We start from the raw sequence: 20,832 nt of genomic DNA, 5'->3' as shown, positions 1-20,832 counted from the left end.
GTGGTAAAATACCTATGCTTTAATGAATGAGCGCTAGATAACTATAATGCCATACTACAGAACATTCCAGGCAAGGTAATACCATCTCCATGGAGACAAGAAGGTGACAGGCCCAATCAGAAAAGTGACATCTTTGAGTAGCAGATGATGATTACTATTTGCCTCTGATAGAATAATGATATACTTCACATTTTGGTCTTTTTGGCTCAAACGCATCATTTTGTATTTCAGGAAAACCTCCGTCAGTACGTGGACCGGATCTTCAACGTGATCACCACTTCAGGCGTGCGCTGCCCCACCGTCATGTGCGACATCTTCTTTTCTCTGAGGGAATCGGCCGCCACGCGTTTTCAAGGTAACGCCACAAAAGATCGGAAGCAGAGCAAGACGTCGTTATCGGCCCGTAATGGACAGGAAGCAGGACGAAAGGAATGTAGAGGATGTGCACGCAGCCCAAGGACACTTCTCTTAATTCACTCTGAAAAGCTTTTTGTGCTCAGCTATTTGTGTCAGACCTGAAACCACTTAAGCCCACAGGCAGCTTGTTCTCAGTTATGTGTATGATGTGCACTGCAGGGTGATTACTGTATGTGCTTGTGATGCCCCCTGTTGGTCACCACATGATACTGCAGGCTATTTTTCCTGATATGAAAAAATCTAATTTGATTTTGATTCTCAAGGCTCAATGCACTATTTCTTAATATAATGCAACTACGATTAAATCGTGGTGTCTTTTTATATTATCACGTGGTTCTATTTTGTCCCTACTGACTGTCTGAGGCAATGCTTAAGCACTGAATGAATTCCTTCGCGCATGTGTAGGGATTCATTCGGTTGTCTAGCGGTCATACGGGATTCATAGAACCATAGTTACATTTGTAACAGTCATTTTACACCAGTTCTGATATGAATAAATAAAAACTGTTATAAAACTATGCGGAAAAGGTCAGATTTTGTCCTATTTATGTGATTTTTTTCCGTTATCAATGCTCGTCCAAATGACTATCTAGTTCTAGTGTTGATCAGTAGTAGTGTGATTTATTGTTGTTGTTTTTTGACAACCCCTACAACAGACAAAGATTGTTCAAGTGGAAAAGATAGACATTTTTGATAGACATCTGTTGTCTAACACAGTGTAATATGTTAGTATTGCGCTGTGTGGTGGTCCTCAAACATAAATCAGTAGAGCAGTGTCGATTCTGAGAAATATTGGCAGATGCCGGTACAGACCCTCAAACAGTAATTAAGTTGGATAGTTTTTTTTAACAAGTATTTATGTAAAAAGCACTGTAAAATTAATGATTTTGCTTTTTGTGTTTCCGTTACGCCACAGTCGACCAAGACGTCCGATACACCGCCGTGAGCAGTTTCATCTTCCTCCGTTTCTTTGCACCAGCCATTCTCTCCCCAAACCTGTTCCAGCTACGACCGCACCATCCAGTGAGTCAAACCTCCACAACGTACACTAAGTTTTGCTAAAAAAAACTACAGCAAAACAGTAACGCTCTGTAAAATAACTGCGAATGATCGATATTGCTGTCCTTTCTCATACATTTCTTTTTGTGTAGGACCCGGCCACTTCCCGAACCCTCACTCTGATCTCCAAGACCATTCAGACTCTTGGAAGTCTCGCCAAATCGAAATCTGTGAGCTTTAACAAAATACTTAAACGCGACCGATTTATGTCCTTTTTTTCCTCCAAGTGCAATCCCTAACATCTGTTTTACTCTGGTCGTCCCTTTCAGGCCAATTTCAAAGAGTCGTACATGGCGGCGTTTTACGATTACTTTAATGAGCAGAAATATGCAGACGCAGTGAAAAATGTAAGTCGATGAACAAAAAGGGTCTGTGTTGTCGTGGTGTTAAAAATATGTGAACAATGTCTAACCACTTTCAAAATGTGTCTTATAGTTCTTAGATCTTATCTCAACATCAGGAAAGTGGGACCAGAAGAGTATTGAAACGCCTATCATGCTAAAAGAGGGGTAAGCTCACAATTACATCACAACATTTCTTTAAAAATTTATGTAGATACAATAAAAGAGATATAATTTGGTTGTAGTGTACCACATAAAAAAAATTTCCTCCATTTGTTTTAGCGCTGTATACTTTATGTACTATTGCTGTCACTATTTGGATACAAAGAAAAATGCATAACAAAACAACAACTACAATGCTTTTTTCTAGACAATGGACTGTAACTTTTAACACAAAAATAATTTTCCTATGTTACCATCTGGTCTTATACTAGTGCTGATAAAGCGCAAGATCATTAATTTTAATATCAATACTTTCTTAAAAGAGTATCTAGTTTTGATACTAGTTGTAGTATCAAATAGTGTCTGATTTTTGATACTTTTGACAGCTCTAGTATGTACACATGCTACACACATGAATTGTAAGGTTTTTGTTGTGTTTTCATACCATATTTATAATTAAATGAATGACAAAAGATTAACTAGATTAATCTCATGATACTTTACCAAACTTGACAAAATTTAGCTTTTTTTAAAATTTATTTTTACCTAATACTGTATCCAGAACACATTTTAAATACTAAATTTGGCCACATGAATCAACTATTTGTCTATTTGAAATTGATCAAATACAACTTTTATCGCTAACACGAGGCTGCTGTTAGAAGCACATTTTCTAGTTGACAGTTTAGTCATCTACATCCCCACCTTCTTCTGTTAATGCTCTCGTCCTAAAGGAGTGTAAAAGTCACAATAAAGAGGGTTGATGGGAAGGGGTCAAAGCACAGAACAAAGGGCAGGTAAGAGCGCCTGTGTATGGAGCTTCGCCCTGTGTCTCCCCTGTGTGCAATGTCCCTCCGACCCAAACCGACCTGCATTACAAAGCCTCTGTAGACGCTGTAGTGCTTTACTTTGTAACCAGTGACTGCCAATAGAGGTCCTAAAAGTATTATACTATGGATTATGCAGTTTTGTGGAACATTTAACTTGTTTTTATCTGTAAAAAAGAATTTGCAAAGTACAGAGGAGCATTTCATGGCAGAGATTGACAGAGATTGACTACAATTACTTTAACATGTGTTGATGAAACTAAACACATCTCCAGAAATGTCATTGATGTGGAAACAGTATAACATCTTAGCTCTGGGCGATATGACAAAAATGCGTCACAACTTTTTAACCTCGTTTTGAATTATCACAATTTCTGATTCAGTTTGAACTATTTCAAAGAAATGACACTGAATATTAATTTTCTGAGCATAAACAAAACAGACTTTGAATCTGTGCCATTCAAAATACAAGGAAAATGTTTAAAAACTCCAAACCACATGCTTTTACTGACAGAGGATTGGCTTTGCACCTCTCGATTAAAAAGAGCCGCGCTGATGATTGACTATTAGACATGACTGATTCTGGATTGAAATTATACAAATTGCATAATATAGTGTATAATTAAAGTTTGGATCATAGTCTGTGGCGCTCATTGGTTTCACTGGTACAAAGTAAAGTAGTCGAGCCTGCGTAGACGCTGTGGGAAACGCTTGGTGTGATAGTTCCATTGTTAACAAAAGAAAAAAGAGTGTTCATTTAACCAAGTCTTAAACTTGTGCAGGTATTTAAAATTTGTGATGGTTCTTTGAAGATTAGATGTCATTTACAGCTAGAAAGTTTTGTTTTTTGCTGAGCTTGATGCTATGTACGATTTTAAGTATAAGTATAGTTTCTGACATAATTTTGAATGCATAAACTAAAATGTTGATATTGATATTTGGCATGTCCCAAGAAAATTCCTCTATAATTGTTGGCAAACTTACAAGTATCCCTTCATTAATTTGATCTTGAGTTCAGTGTATTTATAGAGATGTATATAGGAAATGTCTTCGTGTGGAGCTGAGATCATTTGGTGTTTAGATCCTGGTCCATTTTCTCCCATGTGAACTCTAAAAACACAGCTTTTCCTTGTGGTTTCTTTCCTCGGACAAACCGTGATGACTGTGTTACATAATTTCTTCCCTTTATCGGCAAATGATCTACACTTCATGGTGCATTCACGCTTTAGTTATAGCAACTAGCAATGGCGCCGCTTTTGGTTTTGCATCGATTAAACAACACATTTACATTGTTATGATGGCGAGTCCATGAGCCGCCTGACACACTGATTTGTACATAATTTGTTGGTCAAACACTTAAGTTGATTAATTGTTCGGCTCATAGACTGTGACTTCTATGAGAGTTGTACAGAGGTTGTAGATCTGTACAGCAGGAAACAGAACACTGCAAGCATGTTCTTCTTGTATATTATGTATATTATGACTGTAGGCATGCAACACGTGCATATAACATTCATTCAATATGGGTTGTATACATTTTGCTGCACATGGAACTAAATTGTCCAGATTAAAACTATTTAGAAATGTGTCCTTTAACCTAAACTTATGAAAACTAGATGAGTGCCAATCCAGCCTCTTCCTGTTCCAAGTATGGTTCAGAGATTTACAAAACTTTAAATGGGTTTTGTTCTGCCAATACCAACTCAACCTTACTTAAAAACATAGCCAACATTCCAACAGGCCTGTCACAATAACAAATTTTAATGCGCAATATATTGTTCCAGAAATTATCACGATAAACGATAATTTTGAAACTACTTCAACACAATAACCCAACCCTGCTCTAAATAAATAATATTGTTAAAGTCATGAGCTGTAATAAATAAAACTATAAAACTTAAGTCGTTTTTTTATGAGCGTTAATTAAGTCTTATTATATTCATTTTAGCTGAAAATGTAACGTTTTACCCAAAAATAACAAAATGTTTCCTGTAATTGCAAAGAATAATATGCACAGTAAATATTGAGCCCCAAAAACTATTGTTCCAGCTTTTATTTATTGAGCGATAAGTCGATGTAGTAATTATAGTGACAGGCCTACAAAGTACGAATAAATTGAAATATGCTACAACATTTCTGGAGGAAGGTACAGTACCTTCTTGTATCCATGAATATCTTATTGCTTTTCCTGGAATGTTCCGCAACATAGCATTTAAACGCATCTTTCTCCCTGAAGACCAGGGCGAGTTTCAGCTCAGATCTGTGGAGAAAGAATGCATGTTTTTCATGGTAATTTTGACTTTTGAGCATTAAAAATATGGGCAATTGAATAAATGCAAGATAGATGATCAAATGCCATGCTGTGGAACATAGTAGGCAAAGCAAACACATTACCATGGAGATGAGCACATTACAGCAGCGTACCTTCTTCCAGAAAAGTTACACAAGTGCACCTTTTACTCTTAACATTACATTTATTGATTTGAGTATTTGTTTATTTTTCTTTTGTCAGACTGGTATTGGTGCATCTCTCACAAAACCTCAAACTCATTTTAATATTTTTTTCTCCTTGCTAATTTCTCTCCAGGTTTATGATAAAGCGAGCCCAAGGTAGAAATCGTTTTGGCATGAAGAACTTCAAGAAGAGATGGTTTCGCCTCACTAACCACGAGTTCACCTACCACAAAACCAAAGGTGCGGTTGCTGCCTTATTGTGCGTCCCTGGTGTGTTTGGTGCAGCGGGTTTGTGTCGTGCTTTGTGGAGGAGTGTGAGAAACAATGTAAGAAAGTGCTGAACGCACACTTGGCCCGGGCAGCGTGTCTCACATGTGTGCCGCAGATCGAGTTACTGAGCAGGCAATAATTCTGCTGCATCTTCTCTATCGTCCCACGCACAAGAGAACAACAATTCCCACACGACAGACTGGAGCAATGTACCGATGTGTGTAATTAACTTGATTTACTTTTCAGTACGATAGCGCGTAGCACAATCCCAGAAGACAATCAAATACTTGTTTTATAGAAAGTCATAAGTGAGTTGAGCTTATGCAGAAACATGAATACACGGAAAAATAAGAAAATACAATATTACATGCATTCATCTCATCTATTTCATCCAAACAAAAAACAAACAATTACGACTATGCTTAAAATATGGTTTGAAATCCATGAACTGTAACTGTCTTTTGACTTTATCTGGGTGGTAATGTTTTAAAAAGTCTCACTGTACTATAGAATTAATCATTTGAATACAAAAATATCATTGGTGACAGCCCTAATTTACACCTCGATGCTGATGAACAGATCAGTCATCCAGCGTGAGCTCGTTTAACTTCATCTTGCTCTCCTTCTGCTCCAGGAGAGGGCGCCCTGTGCAGCATCCCCATAGAGAACATCCTGGCAGTGGAGCGGCTGGAGGAGGAGTCTTTCAAAATGAAAAATGTAAGGCCCACACATGAAGACTTCTGTCAAGCCTTTGGGATTTCAAACTGCCAATAAAAACGACTCCTCACTTTTCCCCAAAACACAGCTCAAATGCATTTTCTTGTTTTAGATGTTCCAGGTCATTCAGCCGGAGAGGGCGCTGTACATTCAGGCCAACAACTGTGTGGAGGCCCGTGACTGGATTGATATTTTGACCAAAGTGAGCCAGTGCAACCGCAAACGCCTCAGCACGTACCACCCTTCAGCTTACCTCAACGGACACTGGCTCTGCTGCAAACTGTCTGCGGACACGGCGCCCGGCTGCACCCCCTGCACCGGGTACGGCCGCTCTGCCCACACGCTACCTCTGATTCCACTGCTTTTGTTTTGGCTCATTGTGTCTGCATCTGGCTGTTTCAGGGGGCTTCCCGCAAATATACAGCTAGACGTTGATGGAGATCGAGAAACGGAGAGGATTTACTCCCTGTTCAGCACATACATGAACAAACTTATCAAGATGCAAGGTCAGAAGTCATTCATTTAACTGAAAAAAAGGTTGCATTACATAATTCCTCTTTATGACATTGGTCTCTAAGCATTACATTATAGAAAAATGTATGTGACTGTATTGTCTACCGACTTCAGTCAGAACCTTGTATTCACTTATTTTACAGACTTGGCAACAGTAGCAGAATAATAATATCCCTCTTACGACTTCTGTTGCAGATTTTTGATGTTTATGCTGCTCTCACTTCTCATTTTGATACAAACTGCAAGAGCTACACATGATCTGACCAAATTATTTCACAAATTCCTGTTTTTAACACTATTTGAAACATTTATCACACTGAGCAAAATTGTCACTTCCGTAAAATATTGCAAAAAGTGTTACTTCTTATTCACTGTGTGTCCTTTATTATTACATTAAAGATAGTAACTATTTATACAGCACTTTTCTTACAGAACTGAATTTCAAAGTGCTTAACTTAACATTATTCTTTAATAACAAAGTTCAGGGCATTAAAAATGCTATAAATCCCACAATGCAAAAAATTACCCTAAAACCACCAAGACACTTAGAGCTAACTCACTTTGCACCAGTAACTGACAAAACTGTCCATGAGATCATCACCAGTCTGAGTTCATCTACATGCTGCCTTGATGTGTTACCCACCAGATTTCTAAAGTCTGTGCTGAACAGTTTGTTAGCACCATTCACTCACATAGTTAACATGTCGCTTCAATCTGGAACATTCCCAATGTCTTTGAAAACTGCGGTCATAAAGCCTCTCCTAAAGAAGAGCAGTCTTGATGCCGCAGTACTGAGTCATTACCGGCCCATCTCTAATCTGCCATTTTGGGGCAAAGTCCTTGAAAAGGTTGTTTACCAACAGCTCACAGATTTCCTCTTAATAAACAACTCATTTGATGTTTTTCAGTCAGGTTTTAGACCTCATCACAGCACTGAGACTGCTCTTGTCAAGGTGACAAATGACATCCGCCTGAACACTGACACGGGCAAAGCCTCAGTCTTAATTCTGTTAGATCTGAGTGCTGCTTTTGACACTGTCCATCATGGGATCCTCTTACAGAGACTAGAGGACTGGGTGGGCATCACTGGCACTGCCCTAAACTGGTTAAGGTCCTATCTGGAAGACAGGAAGTACTTTGTTGAAATTGGTAGCTGTGTCTCAGACCACATGACCCTGACCTGTGGAGTGCCCCAAGGGTCAGTCCTGGGTCCCCTTCTGTTCAACCTCTACATGCTGCCGTTAGGTCAGTTGATACGCAGTGAAAATGTGTCCTATCACAATTATGCAGACGACACTCAGATCTATGTTTCACTGTCGGCAGGTGACTATGGACCAGTAGATTCACTCTGTCACTGCATCCAACAGATCAGTTTGTGGATGCAAAACAACTTTCTCCAGCTGAACTCAGACAAGACTGAAATAATCGTTTTTGGCCCACAGAAACAAAGAGAAAGTGTTAGCGGTCACCTCCAGAGTCTCGCTCTAAAACCTACAAACCAAATTAGAAATCTGGGGGTAATAATGGACTCAGACTTGAACTTTAATAGCCACGTCAAATCAATAACATCAGCAGCTTTTTACCATCTAAAAAACATTGCCAAAATCAAAAATATAGTGTCAAAACCAGATTTAGAGAGACTTATCCATGCGTTTGTCTCCAGTAGATTAGACTACTGTAACGGCCTGCTCACTGGCCTCTCCAAACGAGCTGTAAAACAGCTGCAGTACATCCAGAACGCTGCTGCTCGGGTCCTGACTAGAACCAGGAAGTATGATCACATTAGTCCTGTTCTCAGGTCTCTGCACTGGCTCCCTGTGGCTCAGAGAATAGACTTTAAAGCAGCTTTTATTGTATTTCTGTTTCTGTAATTTCTTTGTGATTTGAATGCATTTTTCCTAGTGTGTGAAGCACTTTGAATTGCCTTGTGTATGAAATGTGCTCTACAAATAAACTTGCCTTGCCTTGCCTTGCCTTAACAGTCATCACACATTTTATTCCTTACTGTGTTATTGCCTTGTCGGTGTTTAACTCTTGATAAATATCTGGCCCTTCATATTTCTGACACTGTTATTCTCTCTAAACAGAGGCGTGTGGCAGTAAGTCCGTGTACGACGGCCCCGAGCAGGAGGAATACTCGAGCTTTGTCATCGACGATCCTCAGGAGACGTACAAAACACTGAAGCTGATCGTGTCGGCCGTGCAGACATTGGAGCAGCAGCACACCAAATACAAACGTGACAAGTTCAAGAAGACAAAGATTGGCAGTCAGTGAGTAGCTGGATTTAGTCATTTAAGCATCTGGAGTTTTGATGATTAAACAAGGCTACAGTCGACACCCAGCAGTGAACAGGAAAAGTTCATAACGTCAGAAAATGTAAAGCAATTTGTCTAGATTAGAACAAAGAATCGGTTCATAATAAGCAAATAGACTAATTCAGACTTACTACTACTACTTGAGTGAGTTACGCCTTTGTTCATGCTTTATTAAGGCTATTAATAGTGTGGTTATTGTAAAGTCTGTCCATATTTTCATGCCCCTGTAAAGCAATGCAGTAAAGTTCTATTAATAACATCTGAAAATGCATAATAATGTGGTAAATGTTTGTTGTTCTACTAAATTGGCCCCAGGAAGATTAGTTGTCTCTAAGATACAGTTAATAAGGATCCTAATTTAAAAATAATAATAATAATAATAATAATAATAATAATAATAATAATAAACATAAAGTTCATAAACCATTACTAAACTAGTCTAATTTAAATCATTTTGTTCTTTCCAAACCATTTCTTGATGACAAATGAAGCCTTTGGACCTGAAAATGTTTAAAAATGATCAAAATAATTTAAATTCACCTGACAAACGGCGCATCAACCTTGTTTTCTGTTTCCAGGGAGCATCCGATCGGCGACAAGAGCTTTCAGTGCTACATTCGACAGCAGTCTGAGAGCTCCACTTACTCTATTTAGCTTCGGTCGAGCCGCGTCCCGAACCAGGCCACCAGCAAAGCCTTCTGCTCCGCCTGAAGGTTTCACCTCAGCGTTGGCGATGTGCACGCTGGTCTGTTTTGAGGTTTGCAGGCCGGACTCACTGGCGGAGGAGTTGCACGCTCACTGGACAGAGTAAGCCGCTTTGCCCTTTGAAAAGGTGCGTCGGCCCAGTTTAGAGATGAACCTTGGATTTCGACGAGGAAACGAAGAACCAGTGTGGGAAATCCAGATGAAGATTTAGCATTTGTTTGAACAAAATCCTCTCACTGGACAGTTTTGACAGTGATGCACTTTAATTGTCTCTTGTGTATGGATGAACAAGCAGCACACGTTGAGCTGATTTAGTTTAATTTTCATTCGTTGTGCTTCGGACAGACCAAATTTTTCCATTTTGGGAGGTGTTGTGCCCATATATTTTGTATTGTTTTTGTTCCTAACGTCCTCAGGAAGGCTGTGAAGGTCGAGGGCACACATGAAGGGACCAGCCACAGCCCAAAGCGTTTTAGACTTCTTTTAAAATCCTGCTTAAATATACCTTATCTCCACATTTCAAACTGTAACTGGTACAGTGGGTAACGTAATGGTTTTTAATCTTTTTAATGCGACGAATCAGTGAATGCTTTTATTGTATATATGTATTCTCTTTCAAAATACAGCTACTTTTCTAAAAATCAAAGGAATACTTTACAGTCCTTCAGATCAACAAACGGTAAAAAACACATTATTATACAAAAAAAGAAAAGAAAACACAGTTTGGACAGCGCATTGTTCCTTCTCTAATTAGTGATGAATAAATGCACACAGGTAGTTGCCTGACCAGCCATTCCCAACACGTTTTGACAGACTACTTTAATGTGGGCAACACAGGTAGTGCAATAGAACAAACATTTGTCACTTTTTTACACAATAAAATGTTGCAACCCAATGTAAAAGTATAGCACTCTGATTCAACCTTCGTCACAAGGTTGAATCAGAGTGCTATACTTTTACATTGCTACAATATGCTACAAAAAATACATTTTTTATTTAATTTTAAAAGTATACAGTACATCCCATCGCTGCTCAAACAGAACTGAAAGTGGTATTGCATTCTGTTTAAACAAAACTATATTTATTTTTATGATGCTTTTAAACTATATTTGTAGTTTTTCACTCTAATCTGATTTCCCCCCCTTTTTCAAATGCTGAATTCCCAGTTTGTTCCATTTTAAAGTTAGTAAATGTGGCATATATCCAATCGAAGCATCACTGATTTTGTCTAAGTCTAATAACAGTTGTATGAATGATGTGTTGTTGATATTATTGCCCTGTTGGCTGCCTACCATGAGTCACAATTACCTCCCTGACGAACTCCAAATACCGAAACCTTATTTTAACACATTCAAATGAGAAAAACTACCTGCGTTGAACTGGTCAGAAACCTTGAAATTTTCACTAAGGTACATTGTTAGTTTTATTCCATCAATCTGGGTGTTGTGTGACGTTTTTCGGTGCACATTTTCTGTACATTTCGCTTTGATTGATTGATTGATTGATTGATTGCCACTTTTTCTCCAAACCTGTGCATGTACAAGTCTAGTCAGTTATAGCAGCCATCTTCCTCTCTTACAGTTGTGTTTTAACGTGTTTTCCATGCAAATCATGTCCCAAACAGTACCAGAAATCATATAACTTTTGTAAGAAATCCTTTGGTGGAAAGATATGTTTTTATATCACAATTCCTGTACTGTTTTCCAATAGTTTTCCTCTTAGATATTGTTCTCACAATGTTTTTTGTCACACACAAGTCTTGCCATGTAATTGAATGACTGAAGTGTGGTTGCAAAGACTGTTTATCTACACGTATGTATGTATTATTATGTGGTATTTGAGTGACTGATGCGATCGATCTAACCCAGTGTTACAGGTGAGCAAAGGCAGAACCACTAAAGTTGTATAAAGGATTCACTGCCTGTAAAAAATATAGTCGCCTATTTTTCTTCTGTACAAACCGCTTTCCCAGTTCTTTTCAACAGGTTAGTAGATTTGAAGGGATTTTACTTTTGGTTTGCTTCCACTACAAACACCTCACAAGTCTGCAACATGTTTATGTTCTTGAAAATGAATTAATCACATGTTTTTTAGTTTTTTTTTTCAACAAAATTATACTTAAGGCAGTGGCTGAGAGTCGTGCACTAGAGCAGCCAAAATGTGTACCTTAGCCAGTTGAAGTCGAGGAACTTAGCGTTATTCTTAAAACCATCCAGAATTGCATTAAACACAAAGGTCAACTCAAAATTGGGACAAATCTGTGATTAAACCAAGACAAGACCAAGACCAGGACCAAACTAAGACTATCAGGACTAGACTCAAATCTGACAAGAGTTCAACAACCTTTTAACTCATTTTTTGCAGCTGTTCAGCCCAGAGTATGCATATTATCTGTTTTTCATCTTGGGCCGCTTATTTCATATAATTTCAAGCTAATCCTTCCCAGCACATCGACCCAGTTTCTTGACTAACCGAAAGTTACAGTATGAACTCCTCCTTCTGCCCCGAAGCCAGCAAAGACATGAATTATGCAATAACAGTTTTACGCATGCAATAATGATAGAAGATCACTGAATATGCCCATTCACTTTCCCAAAAACAACAAGCGCACATCTGCTGACTGGTAGCCTCATCTGCATAACATGTTATAAAGGGAGAACAGTGTATTTTGTACAAATATTTTGAAAAGTATTAAAATAAGCCTCTTAATGTGTGTATATAAAATGTTGAATGAATGGTTAAAATGTGATGTGTTTTTCCTGAATATCTAAAAGAGACCAATATTAATGTAAAACTTGTGTCTGTGTCTTTTGTCCTGTCGTTTTATAAAGTGCTGTTTTTATAGCTTGACCTTAAAATGCCATTGTTTGGTGCCACATGAAGCCTGTAAAACAAAGTAAACTTTTTTACAGCAGGTCCTTTCTGTACTAAGAATCAGAAAAGGTTTATGTCTGTTGTCAATGAACAAAATTCACAAACATGGGAACTTGCTTGGGTGATAGACAAACTGGATTAGTGATAATAACAAGGTAATGTTGGATTCAATTACTATTCATTATTTCATTATATTTTATCAAGCCAAAATAACACACATTCAGTGAGTTTATAGTAGTTTTGACAGGTCTGAAAGTAAAAAAAAACAATAATCTGAAACCTTTTGGCACGTGCTCTGTTGTTTAGCTAAGCACACGGTTCCCACTCTCCCCGGACCACACACAGTCCTGCATAGGCCGGGGTCCCAGAGGGAGACAGCGCTCTCTGCTGCCTCAGACCCTCGGTGTTATCAGCCCCCTCCTCTCCCCAACGCGCAGGCGAAAACACTTTCGGGAAGAATAACGTTTTCCCTGCGCTCAGCGGCACTCGGAGCCGCGGCCTACAACAACGACCGATATGAGACCACTGTGGAGACCCCGGGCGCACGGAGGGTCCTTGGCCTGTCTCCTGCTCCTCGTGACTCTCACTGAAACGTATCGATGTAAGTACGTAAGTGTTTAAAGTACGTAAGTGTTTAAAGTACGTAAGAGTTTAGCCTTGTTCAGATCATGCGTTGAACTGAAACAGTCACGTAGTTCGCTTTGGGCTGCACTTTGAGAGGCTGGAGGGGCTAGTTTAGGGTCTCGTCCCGGAGGCAGATAAGATAAGATAAGATATTCCTTTATTGTCCCACATGGGGAAATTTCATTGGTGTAACTCAGACATAGAAGCCTTAACTCTTAACGCGATTAACTCAAGTTGAAACAACACTGGAGCTGCCTCTACAATACAGGTCATTTCTGGGAAACAACCATTTCGCAATGAGTCTTTTCAGGCCAATTCAGAGAAGCACAATTAGTGAAGTCCAGTCATGGATCTATTATAGCTCATCAGCCCCACAAGTGCCAGTGTGGGCCACTGTAGGCCTACATGTCATGTGACTATTACATACATTAGTCTGATTCTAAATTCACTGTGCCAGTAGGCTGAGCTCCTCTTGTTTGTCCTGCTCAGCAAGACTTTTCCTCTTTCCACATATTTAGAGAATGTTCCACTTAGTCAGGTTACATAATGTGATAATTATAATTTCATCAAGATTTTTTGGATGTATTGACATTCAGTATTGTATGTGTTGGCACTTATTGCTACTCCAATCTCTCTGTGTGCTATTGATACAAAATAAAGAAATGTAATGGTGGTTTTGCAGTTATGAGCTTGAAGTTCCTGAGTTTGTCCCTTAATGTCCCACCACAATCAACATGTCCCTCTTTATCTACAGCTCAAATAGGGGGCTGTCATATAAAGTTAATTTAGGTTGCATCAAGAGAAAGGTTTTACCGGTAACTTCCTACAAAGCCAAATGAACCTCACACGCATGTCATTTGACAGTCCTGAGCCGGAGCAGTGCCGCCCAGTTCCTCCGCCGTCACCGAAGGGCCAACTCTCTGTTTGAGGAGAGCAAGAAGGGAAACCTGGAGCGCGAATGCATCGAGGAGCTGTGCAACAAGGAGGAGGCGCGGGAGATCTTTGAGAACCAGCCAGAGACGGTACCAACCTCTAAACCACTATCACTTGTGTCAACGTCCTGTTTCTTATGTTTGAATTAGAACAGGCGCTGAACATCTTATAACCCAATCCATGCATTTATAACGTCTTTGTTTCTTTTCAGGAACATTTCTATCCCAAATATGTCGGTAAGTTTGCTGATAACTTAAATGTTTTGTAAAGCTTGTGTTCTTAAGTGTAGTTTGTCCACAGTCTGCCTGGGATCACACAGAGTCGGCATTAACAACCAGAACTCGGACTCCGCCATCCCTTCAAACCTCCGCACCTGCGTCAACGGTGAGATGCAGCAGAGCAAATGACACTGGGCCGCTTCGCCTGCGAGTGTTTGTTCATGACGCCGTTTTCCTGTGTGGCAGAGATCAGTAACCAGTGCACGCCGTACCCCTGTTACAAAGAAGGGTCCGAGCGCTGTGTGGACCGACAGGCCGCCTTCACCTGCGTCTGCAAACCGGGCTGGAAGGGACTGCGCTGCGAAGACGGTGAATGTCCCGACGTCACACAAATATCAGAATCAGAATCAGAATATATAAATATACAGTGAAACCTGCACTTTACACGTCACCTGCTAGCACGGCACAGAAAAGTAAAAGACAGGCTGAAAACTGCATGGAAACTAAAAGTGTGTAATCATGCTAAATTGGTTTTACTAGGGTATTACTTAGATTATTAGGTTGATCCATAATCATGATTATTCAGGTCACAATATCATAAGAACAATCATAACAATTCAAAAATAAGAATAATCGTGATAAATATTTTTTGTTCAATATATATTTAATCTGGTTGTTTTTTTGGTCATGTTTTACTTGATTTTGTACTTAGACAGTTCAGTTTTGTAAAGCCAGTCGTGTTGTTTGGTCAGTCTCAATAATTACGAATCATCATTCAATTATGATGTTTTTTCTCACAATAATGGCATCTCTAAAATTTGATAGCGTAACATCCCTAGTTAGTACTAACTAGGGACACAACTATCATTCTACTGTTTCATGGTAATGCTGTATGATTACCCCAAACTCTGCCCAAGATGGAGACGTTTTATTATCTGTAAACATGTTTGGTATTTTCCTGGTGATGACATAGGGCAACAAAATGCTTTTCCCCCTCATGTTACTGCCGTGGTGTAAAGCACAATTAACCCATTAAATGATCACTTCTGATAATGAGAGAAAATGTATGTTTGTTTGTTATAATCCTGATACAGTTTGATCTATATTTGCCCATTAAATGTGTCTTGTGTTGTTGCAGACATCGACGAGTGCACTGACCCTGACTTTCCCGCTGGGTGTAACCAAAAATGCTACAACTTCCCCGGCAGTTTCCGCTGCATGTGCGAAGAGGGCTTCTTTATCAGTGATAAACTCAATTGTGAGGGTAAGGCTTCTTGGTTGATAGAATGGGGGCATTATATTACACATTGTCAATGGGTTCATTTCCCGTCCTGTGTATTCAATGTGGTTGTAGCCTATAGACGCCTGCAGCTGTGTTTAGGTTCAGTCTGTGTATTGTTCTTGGCAGCTGAAGTAACATGTTCAGTCCGTGAACTCCATCAAACCCTCAGCTGTTTCCCCCGGGTACATTTGTCATCTCTGACTCTGACCTGGTCTGACCTGTGACAGAACACACACAAAAACATGGAAATATAGTATGACTTTGTGGAGTAAACGTTACTAAGCATGTTAACAGTTACCTTTTAGAAAAATAAAATAAAAATTAATTTGCTTGGTCATTGTTTACTTTGAACTGCCTTGTGCACCACAAAACTTAATTTTAACAATGATAGAAATGAAACGATTATATATTTGATATTGATGTCCATTTTCTATTTTCTCCAGATATCAATGAATGCTTACTATATCCTCAAATCTGTGAAGAACCTGCCAAATGTGTCAACACACCCGGGACCTACGAGTGCGAATGTCCCACAGGATTCAAGTATAATTTTACATCAAGAACCTGCAATGGTGAGTCTTGAATAACCTTTAGCACACTCACAGTACCTTGTATGAATGTGGTGGTGCATGAGTGGTTGGTGGTGACTGGAAAGGCCATTCGCACGGATCTACAGCCACTTTTCGCCCTGGATTGTCCCAAGGCAGCGTAGTAGAAGTTAAAAAAAAGCCTTTCAAGATTGTAAAAATGCAGTATTGCAGATTGAGCTTTTATTATATCCACAGTATATCATTTTGGTTGTATTTTGTTTTCACCTTATGAACTTTATATACTTTTTGGTCAAGTAATATTTTCACTATGTTCATTATTAATGTTCTAAGTGTCATGCTGCATAAATGGATACTGTTTGACTTCAGATGTGGACGAGTGCGCTCTGAACGCGTGCGATGACACCTGCATTAACACGGTGGGCAGTTACGCGTGCTACTGTGACGGGCGAGCCGGTCTGCGCCTCGCCCCTGATCACATTCACTGTGACTCCATCCCCGTCTGTGTGGAGCTGTACGATTACAAACACCCCGAGATGCTTTACCTCGGAGAGCAGTTCACTGGCCTCCCCATCATGTACCTGCTCTTCAGGCTGCCAGAAAACACCAAGTATGAACAACTCAAATGTATTTATTTTTTTTAAAGATGGAAAATGTTTCAAAAGTAGTTATTAGAAAAAAAATCTTGTAATAGGGACTTTTTTGTTTACCATTATCAGAAAACCAGGTTCACAACACTCTGCTTATAAATGTGTTGTAGTGAGTCAGAGAAGGTTATGTCCTGATTCCTTCAGTCCGTCCCGGGGCAGCTGTAGCTACAGAAGTGCCATTAGTGTGGCGAGTGAACAGATAATAACTTACTGTAGAGTTTTGAAAAGCTTGTCAACTTGTAAAGCATATAAATAAACGTGTACAAGAATGCCATCAAGACTCAATGGCAGTGTGAAATCTTGTGACTGGGTTTTGAACAGACCAGTCAAAATGAATGTGCATTTTAAAATCTTAAAGCACAATCTTTTCCTCTTCAATGCACTGCACTTTTCCTCCGATACAGATTTTAGGCTCATATTTTCCCTTCCTCCCAGGTTTGCAGTAGAGTTTGACTTCCGCACATTTGACCCCGAGGGAGTAGTGCTGTACGCCGAGTCGTCCCAGGACTCTTGGTTCATGCTCGGGCTGAGGGGAGGGCGCATCGAGATCCAGTTCAAAAACCAGCACTCCTTCAAAGTCATCAGCGGAGGCAAGGCTATCAACGATGGACAGTGGCACGTTGTAAGGAGACACTTTAATCAATTCATCACCTGTCAACGCTGCTTATCTTTGTACGCCTGGACTTCCTAAGTGCCATGAATAAATAATGCAAAGACAGATTGTATGGTTCCTGTAGATATGGCGTAGAATAATGGTCCTATAATTGAACTGTGCTTATTTTTCAGATCTCAGTGGATGAACTGGAGAGTAGCATCAGTGTGAAGATAAGTAAAGAGGCAGTGATGAGCATCAACAGTCCTGAGAGTCTGTTCCCCTCTGTCAACGGGAAACTGGAGACCAAAGTCTCCTTTGCAGGAATGCCCAACGGAACCGACAATGTCATCAAACCGGTCAGCACTTCTGCGTGACAAGTAGAGTTCGACTTATTGTTTTTTACCTTTATTTTACGAGGTGAAAAAAACAAAAAAACATTGAGATTATAACATCTTTTTCCAGGGTGACCTGGGGCAAAGAGAAAATGTAGCAGCACACACACACAAGACTACACAAGTTCCCACACAATTCAAAGTTTAGTCTGTGAATTTAAATGTGGAGAACATGCAAACTCCACACACACAGAAAGGCTCGATCCGGTAATCAATCCCTGCTGAGAGACGGGAGCATTGATCAATCAGCCACCAGAGAAACAGACGGTCGTCTGCTCTGTATCACAACAAACAAACAAACAAACAAACAAACTGACACAGACACACACACAGACACAAAAACACACAAACAAACAAACAAACAAACACAGAGGACTGCAAACACTGCATACAGCTCTGCATTATGTATTGAGTGAAGGCCTAAGCACTGTGTTTGAGTTTGGCCTGAGCTTAAACTCTTTACAGAGGATTTTGGTTTGGAGGTAAATTAAACTGTGCACGTCAAATTACTTTTTTCCTATTCCATGATTTTCCTTTCAATGGCTGCCACATCCAACTTAAGTTTTGCTCACAGAAAGTATTTATATTTGTAGGTATCAATGGCTCTCCACTATATCATATAACTATTGTATAATTACATGCCTGTTTATAGCATGTATATACCATTTCCCATGTCATAATAATGGCACTTTGTAAACTATCCCTCCTCAGATCAATCCTCGCCTGGACGGTTGCATTCGCGGCTGGAACCTGATGAACCAGGGCGCGTCTGGAGTGAAGGAGGTCATTCAGGAGAAAAAGAGCAAACACTGTCACGTTCATGTGGAGAGAGGCTCCTTCTTCAGCGGCGCAGGACTGGCTCAGTTCAACATTGACTACAGTGAGTAAGTTCAGTTATAACTTCTTACATTTGGCTTTACTAACTGACACACTTGTAACAGACATCATATGTGGCGGACTTGTGGCGAGCGCAGTGGCAGAGTGGTTAGCACAGGATAAGGATAAGCAGAGGATAAACACACTTTTACTATCTACTTTTACATTAATTCAAAGTAAATACGTTATTTCATCGTTTTGTTTTTTGGATTGTGCCATGTCACAAACCCTAGTGGGGCTAGACTTTTAATAATGGACCGAAATGCGGTGGTCAAAGACACCATTGATGCAAATTGGCAGCCACACTTGCATCAGTTTACCCCAGGGCAACTGTGGCTGCAGCCAGAGCATGGTGGATGACTAATAATGCAGTGTTATTACTCCTGCTTGTATTGGATATTGCCCAGGACACATTTCCGCTGAACCCGTCCCATGTTAACATATTTTTCTCTTGTGTTTGCAGGTGATGATGACAACTGGCACATTGACGTCCAGTTGAGTATTCGACCCTCCAGTAGCACCGGCGTCCTGTTCGCTCTGGTCCAAAACAACACTATGCCTCTGTCGCTCGCAGTGCTCACCAAAGATGAAGGGGATGCTGTAAGTTTAACGCTCAAACACATCATGACTAACGATAGAATACCGGCACGTTTTCTCTGTTTTTTAGAACTTGCAGGTGTTTTTAGATGGTGTGTCCGTGGCAACCCTCGACACTATGATGTTGTGTTATCCGGACCGAGTGTTGGTGCGACTCAATGTGACGCCTACAGACATTTCAGTCACAGCAAACTCCTCCTCTGTCTCTTATAAAGCCTCTGATGAACTACAGAGAGCACTGCAGAGACTCAATGTGACACTGCAGAGCCCCGTCAGCACCTACATCGGGGGAATACCTGGTGAGTGTCGGGCCAGTGGTAGAAATATTCCATTGTCCAGAGCAGCTATGGCTACAGTAGTAGTTAACTATAAGTGAATGTACAATCCAACTCAATACAAGGTGTCGTTGAGTGTCCAAAATCTCAGTATTGTATTATTTTTATACTGATACTGTATGTCTTCTCTGTTTCAGATGAGGTCCCATTGCCTCTGACTCCCGTCACAGCGTTTTACCACGGCTGTTTAGAGATCTCTGTGAATGGGCAGCCTTTGGACTTTGATGAGGCTCTGAGTAAACACAACAGCATCAAGTCCCACTCCTGCCCCCCTGTGTCTGTCCCAGAAAAGCAGCCCGACACATTCCCACACAGGAAGTGACCTCAATTAACACAATGCTCATTTAGATTAGGCAGAGTCCCATTGTAGAACTGAAAAAGGTAAATGTTGAGAGAAGAGGGTCAACTGACGACGCTGTAAAAAGTATTAAGTATAAAGTCTTTAGAATTTATTCTATAGACTTTATTCCTTAGGCTTTATTCTTGTTGTTGTTGTTGTTTTATGGCGGTTGGTATCCAAGTGGTACATTACCACCAGACTTTATTCTTTTCTTTAGACTCCATTTTTCAGAGTCCGACCGGCTTTATTCCAGAGCTGACTCTTCTTCATCTTCCTCTCCTTTAGGGTTTGGTGTTTGGTGCTTCCGCCGCACAGCTTTATTCTTCAGGCTTTGATATTTCCACTGATGTCGTTGCTTGGCAGCTGTGAATCTACTGGATTTTTAGACTTTATTCTTTAGACTTTATTCTTTAGGCTTTATTCTTTAAGCTTTATTTTTCTACCACAACTCGGGTATTTTTTAAAACTGTGAGGAGACCTTGCTCAACACCCGGTCTGGAGAGACGGGAGATGGCGGAGGAGAGTGGATCGGGGATGGAAGACATTCTGGACGGCGTGGAGGAGCAGCCTTTTCTGCCTGCACGTGCCCGGAAACGTAAAAAGTCCCTTAGCTCGTCCGAGGGTTCTGGGAATGAGCAGCAGGATGAGGCTGAAGCTATTGATATCCGGGGTGAGAGCAGAGACTGTAAGGTGATCATAAAGCTTGCACAGGATAGTGCATCCTTTAAGGAGTGGAATTCAGTGGCATTGTCAAAGAGCCTAATTGTAGCTGTGGGAGTGATCAAGA

The 20,832-nt window shown here is 40.1% G+C and overlaps 2 protein-coding genes across 5 annotated transcripts in view; both read left to right on the top strand.

Annotated features, from left to right (window-relative positions):
- rasa3 (RAS p21 protein activator 3) overlaps positions 1-12,575 on the top strand; it is a 54,117-nt gene extending 41,542 nt beyond the window's left edge. For 2 of the 4 annotated variants that reach the window (XM_072464699.1, XM_072464698.1), the window contains exons 14-25: positions 232-355; positions 1,334-1,440; positions 1,569-1,646; positions 1,746-1,823; positions 1,912-1,985; positions 2,714-2,776; positions 5,394-5,500; positions 6,165-6,247; positions 6,360-6,568; positions 6,650-6,753; positions 8,848-9,031; positions 9,655-12,575. In XM_072464699.1, coding sequence (XP_072320800.1) covers positions 232-355; positions 1,334-1,440; positions 1,569-1,646; positions 1,746-1,823; positions 1,912-1,985; positions 2,714-2,776; positions 5,394-5,500; positions 6,165-6,247; positions 6,360-6,568; positions 6,650-6,753; positions 8,848-9,031; positions 9,655-9,730 — 1,287 coding nt within the window. In that variant the 3' untranslated portion in view covers positions 9,731-12,575. The remainder of the gene's footprint in view (positions 1-231; positions 356-1,333; positions 1,441-1,568; positions 1,647-1,745; positions 1,824-1,911; positions 1,986-2,713; positions 2,777-5,393; positions 5,501-6,164; positions 6,248-6,359; positions 6,569-6,649; positions 6,754-8,847; positions 9,032-9,654) is intronic. The other 2 variants (XM_072464701.1, XM_072464700.1) reach the window with 1 other exon arrangement.
- A 454-nt stretch (positions 12,576-13,029) lies between these two features.
- pros1 (protein S) lies at positions 13,030-20,141 on the top strand. The gene is made up of 14 exons (XM_072464987.1): positions 13,030-13,256; positions 14,144-14,301; positions 14,424-14,448; positions 14,513-14,596; positions 14,677-14,799; positions 15,569-15,694; positions 16,156-16,284; positions 16,630-16,870; positions 17,346-17,532; positions 17,697-17,861; positions 18,609-18,777; positions 19,237-19,373; positions 19,441-19,669; positions 19,843-20,141. The coding sequence occupies exons 1-14, from the start codon at positions 13,172-13,174 to the stop codon at positions 20,025-20,027; spliced, it is 2,043 nt and encodes a 680-aa protein (XP_072321088.1). The 5' UTR covers positions 13,030-13,171; the 3' UTR covers positions 20,028-20,141.
- Positions 20,142-20,832: the final 691 nt, after the last annotated feature.

The sequence above is a fragment of the Eucyclogobius newberryi genome, unplaced genomic scaffold (genome assembly GCF_026437365.1).
Source record: "Eucyclogobius newberryi isolate DKJ021-1_F unplaced genomic scaffold, fEucNew1.0.hap1 SCAF_5, whole genome shotgun sequence".
NCBI classification, from domain to species: Eukaryota; Metazoa; Chordata; class Actinopteri; order Gobiiformes; family Gobiidae; genus Eucyclogobius; species Eucyclogobius newberryi.
The sequence above is the reverse complement of the archived record's forward strand: the minus strand, read 5'-3'. Positions and strand labels throughout refer to the sequence as shown.

What these genes read in the sequence shown, in the direction of transcription:
- pros1 (XM_072464987.1), top strand. Translation starts at nt 13,172, where the DNA reads ATGAGACCACTGTGGAGACCCCGGGCGCACGGAGGGTCCTTGGCCTGT. An exon ending in CCTCCGCACCTGCGTCAACG is followed by an intron (nt 14,597 to 14,676) that starts GTGAGATGCAGC and finishes CCTGTGTGGCAG; the next exon opens with AGATCAGTAACCAGTGCACG. An exon ending in CCGACAATGTCATCAAACCG is followed by an intron (nt 17,862 to 18,608) that starts GTCAGCACTTCT and finishes ATCCCTCCTCAG; the next exon opens with ATCAATCCTCGCCTGGACGG.